This window comes from Lygodium microphyllum, chromosome 17 (genome assembly GCF_053477565.2).
Source record: "Lygodium microphyllum isolate KBCC chromosome 17, Lygodium_microphyllum_v1.1.10, whole genome shotgun sequence".
NCBI classification, from domain to species: Eukaryota; Viridiplantae; Streptophyta; class Polypodiopsida; order Schizaeales; family Lygodiaceae; genus Lygodium; species Lygodium microphyllum.
Genome location: NC_141151.1, coordinates 103,871,922 through 103,875,049, shown reverse-complemented (window position 1 = coordinate 103,875,049; position 3,128 = coordinate 103,871,922). Strand labels below are relative to the sequence as shown.

The 3,128-nt window shown below is 42.6% G+C and overlaps 1 protein-coding gene across 1 annotated transcript; it reads left to right on the top strand.

Moving 5' to 3' along the window:
- The first annotated feature begins 1,006 nt into the window (after positions 1-1,006).
- LOC148022215 (uncharacterized) lies at positions 1,007-2,186 on the top strand. The gene has a single exon (XM_087696716.1). The coding sequence runs from the start codon at positions 1,250-1,252 to the stop codon at positions 1,952-1,954; it is 705 nt and encodes a 234-aa protein (XP_087552842.1). The 5' UTR covers positions 1,007-1,249; the 3' UTR covers positions 1,955-2,186.
- Positions 2,187-3,128: the final 942 nt, after the last annotated feature.

The window sequence follows — 3,128 nt, the reverse complement described above, 5'->3', positions numbered from 1 at the left end:
TTTTGTAAAGTGAGCCATACCATAAAGAGTTCATTGTGACATTGTTCAAGCGGTGTTCACAAAGAATAATGATAAAGCAAAAAAATGCTTGTTTAGATTTACTAATGGCAAACCAAGATGGGATGATATTTAAAGATAGTCAAGATCTAGAGTTCCAAGCTAAGTTCTAGTTAATCCATGTTTCATGAGCTATATTCTCTCTAATAATATGCCATAATTTAGATAATTTCTTTCTAACCTTGCTTATTACTTAGAGAAGTAATCATGAGATTAATGTAGAGATTCAAGCTAATATCATATGCCAATTTATTGATAGCATTCCTAGTAGCGTTAAATTTGTTGGAAAAAAGTGGCCCTCCATGTTTTAATGAGCCATATACCTCTAGGTTTCCTGATTGGCTTTGGAATTGGCTTTGGAAACTTTAGTAGCACATAGCAAGAGCCCTAGTAAACAAAAGATTGTACAATTCTCCAAATCCGTCCTTTTCTTACATAGGAAAGAGGAATTTGCATATTACTTAATCCATGAACTACTTTGTCATCCAACTTTGTGGAAAGTTGATGTAGCCCACACATTCTTTAGTTTTAGTATGATTAGAACTACCCACGATGTTTCTTGATCTACCCATTCAAACACATTTTGAGCACCTAAAGGTTGGCATAAACACCGATAGTGAGCCTCGATGGACTCGTGAGTCGTCACCGGTAAATCAGGCCCAGACAGGAGAGTTGAGACTGCCTGAATTCTCTCGTGACGCAGCCGTGACCGCTAGCATCGGGCGAGTCCGGACTCACCGTTGGACTGTCGATCTTTGCCCTGAAGGCTGGAGTATTGCGAGTCCATATTGAATGCAACAAGCGGCGGCCGCACCCTGCACCTTGAATGTGACAGCACAGTCGCCCACTCAGTGTAATTGCCGGTTGAAGTTGGAAGTGCAGCAGCCTCCACAAAAGGAGCGTTGAATTCTGGTAGACGTCGGCTGGCATGTAGGAGTCTAGAGAGTCAGGGCCCTGGCCGGGGGCGCCTTGATCACTTGCGCCGAGCAGTAGGTGGCGTGCCTGGAGAAGGCAGAAATGGGCTGCAGGCTTGCCATTGTTCGCACAACGCACTAATGAGCACGGCATTTTAAGGTGAGGTCGTGAGTTGTAGGTTGATGTCGGACCGTGGGTAATTCCGACGTCCATGCTTCTGGGATATGTGATCCGTATTATTAATATCGGCTGGCCGCTCCAGACATGAGAGACAGAAATGGATCATGACGTGACGCTCGACATCGATCCGACGGTTCAAAGGGTCTTCATATTCCTGGGTGTTTGGCTTCTGGTCCTAGCAACCTCCCTGATAGTGCCTACTAAACGGCAGCACATGCAGCGACATGACCCAGAACATCAGCCGTCAGTCTACCATGAATATCCAGCTCCGTGGACTCAACCAGCCACGGTCACAGTCACATTCATCGTGAACATCGCGGCCGTCGAATCCGCCATGCCTTCAAGTCCTTTCTCGTCTGTCACTGCCACAGCCGCTGCCACTGCTCAACGTAGTAATATAAGTACTGCGTCGGATCAGGCACAGGGCGCCATCTCACTACGGACAGTACAGGACGACCTCACGGTAAATTATTTCACAAATCACGGTGAGGCAGCAGATGAATGCCATGGTCGCGCGCGTTTTCTAGACTATGGTTGTGCCATCTGTTTGAACGCCTTCCAGGATGACGACCTCATCAGAGTTCTCCCCAGCTGTAGCCATGGCTTCCATAGCTCCTGCATCGACAAGTGGTTCTGGGTGTCATCCCAGCATCCTGTTCCGTGCGCTTCTTGTCCGACCTGCAGAAAACCACTAGCGCTGGATGTCAGCAATATCTTTGTGGCTCAATATCCAGCTGCTTATAGCCACCATCATGAAGAACCCATGTCAAGCGCCACAAATTACATCCGCTATATTTTGTAGCATGTCCAAAAAGGGAACTCTTGATTCACATAACGTTAGCTGGCTCCGTTCCATCTTTAGTTTCGGTTTTATCCAAAAAGAAACACTTGTTGAAATATGAACAGAAGCAAAGAGGAAGGGGCTCTCCTCAATCCAGCCTGAGAAGCTTGACGGTATATGATTCTGCCAAATAGGTACTGCCTAACACATTTTGAAATATGAACAGAAGAAAGAGGAACAAGCTCTCCTCAATCCAGCGTGAGAAGCTTGACTTGTATGATTTTTCCAAATAGTTAGCTGCCTAGCACATTTTTAACTTCGTATGAGATGGTGTACCTCTCGGAATTTTCAAAAGTTAAATATCTTGGTTTGTGGAATACTCTAGTGTGTGACACATTGTTCATTGATTAACTTATCATAGTCAATATCAAAGGATTTTTCTTTCGTTTTGGAGGAACATTAGAACATACTAAAGAGAAATACGAAATGCTATAGATTTATCTCTTTCCTTGGGAAGCCTATAACCCTTGCAGCTCAGTTTCTAGCTATGCTGAGTGAGCATTTCTTGATTAGATATTTCACTACTAAATTTTGGTGGCGGCTAAGATTATGTTAGTCATGGCTTAGCCGTGTAAGTTCTGCACTATTGGTTCCTATTTTTGAGAAAAGTGATCATCAAGCATAGCTTCACATTGAACCATTTAATGTTTTTCATCTTGAAATTTGTAAAAATTCTTGAAGGTAATGTTGTCTTTGGGCTCTTCAATGTTCTTATTCTTCAGCCACTTCGTATGCCATTGTAGAATTCTGGATTTAACCTACTCCACCTACACCAAAAACCTTGTTTTAAATCACTTTTAGACCACATGGGGTATCCCATAGGCTTCATATAGAGCCATGGGGTTTAATATGACTTCATTCTTATAGAGCCATGAATTCTAAAGATAGATACTTCTTAACCACTTTTAGACCACATGGGGTATCCCATAATTTTCCAAATTAAAACTGCTTTCCAACTAATCTTCAAAGGGTAGAAAGGTAGAATCTATGAAAAAATGAAAGCACTCTTATTAGCTTTATAATTCAAGAAAATGTGAGGTATTATCTCTAGTTCATTTTGGCACTTAGAGCAATTTATATTACCTAGTCCAAGTTTAATTTCTCTTTTCACTACAAGAAAATAGACGGATACCGA

Coding starts and splice junctions, on each gene's coding strand:
- LOC148022215 (XM_087696716.1), top strand. CDS start 1,250: ATGGATCATGACGTGACGCTCGACATCGATCCGACGGTTCAAAGGGTC.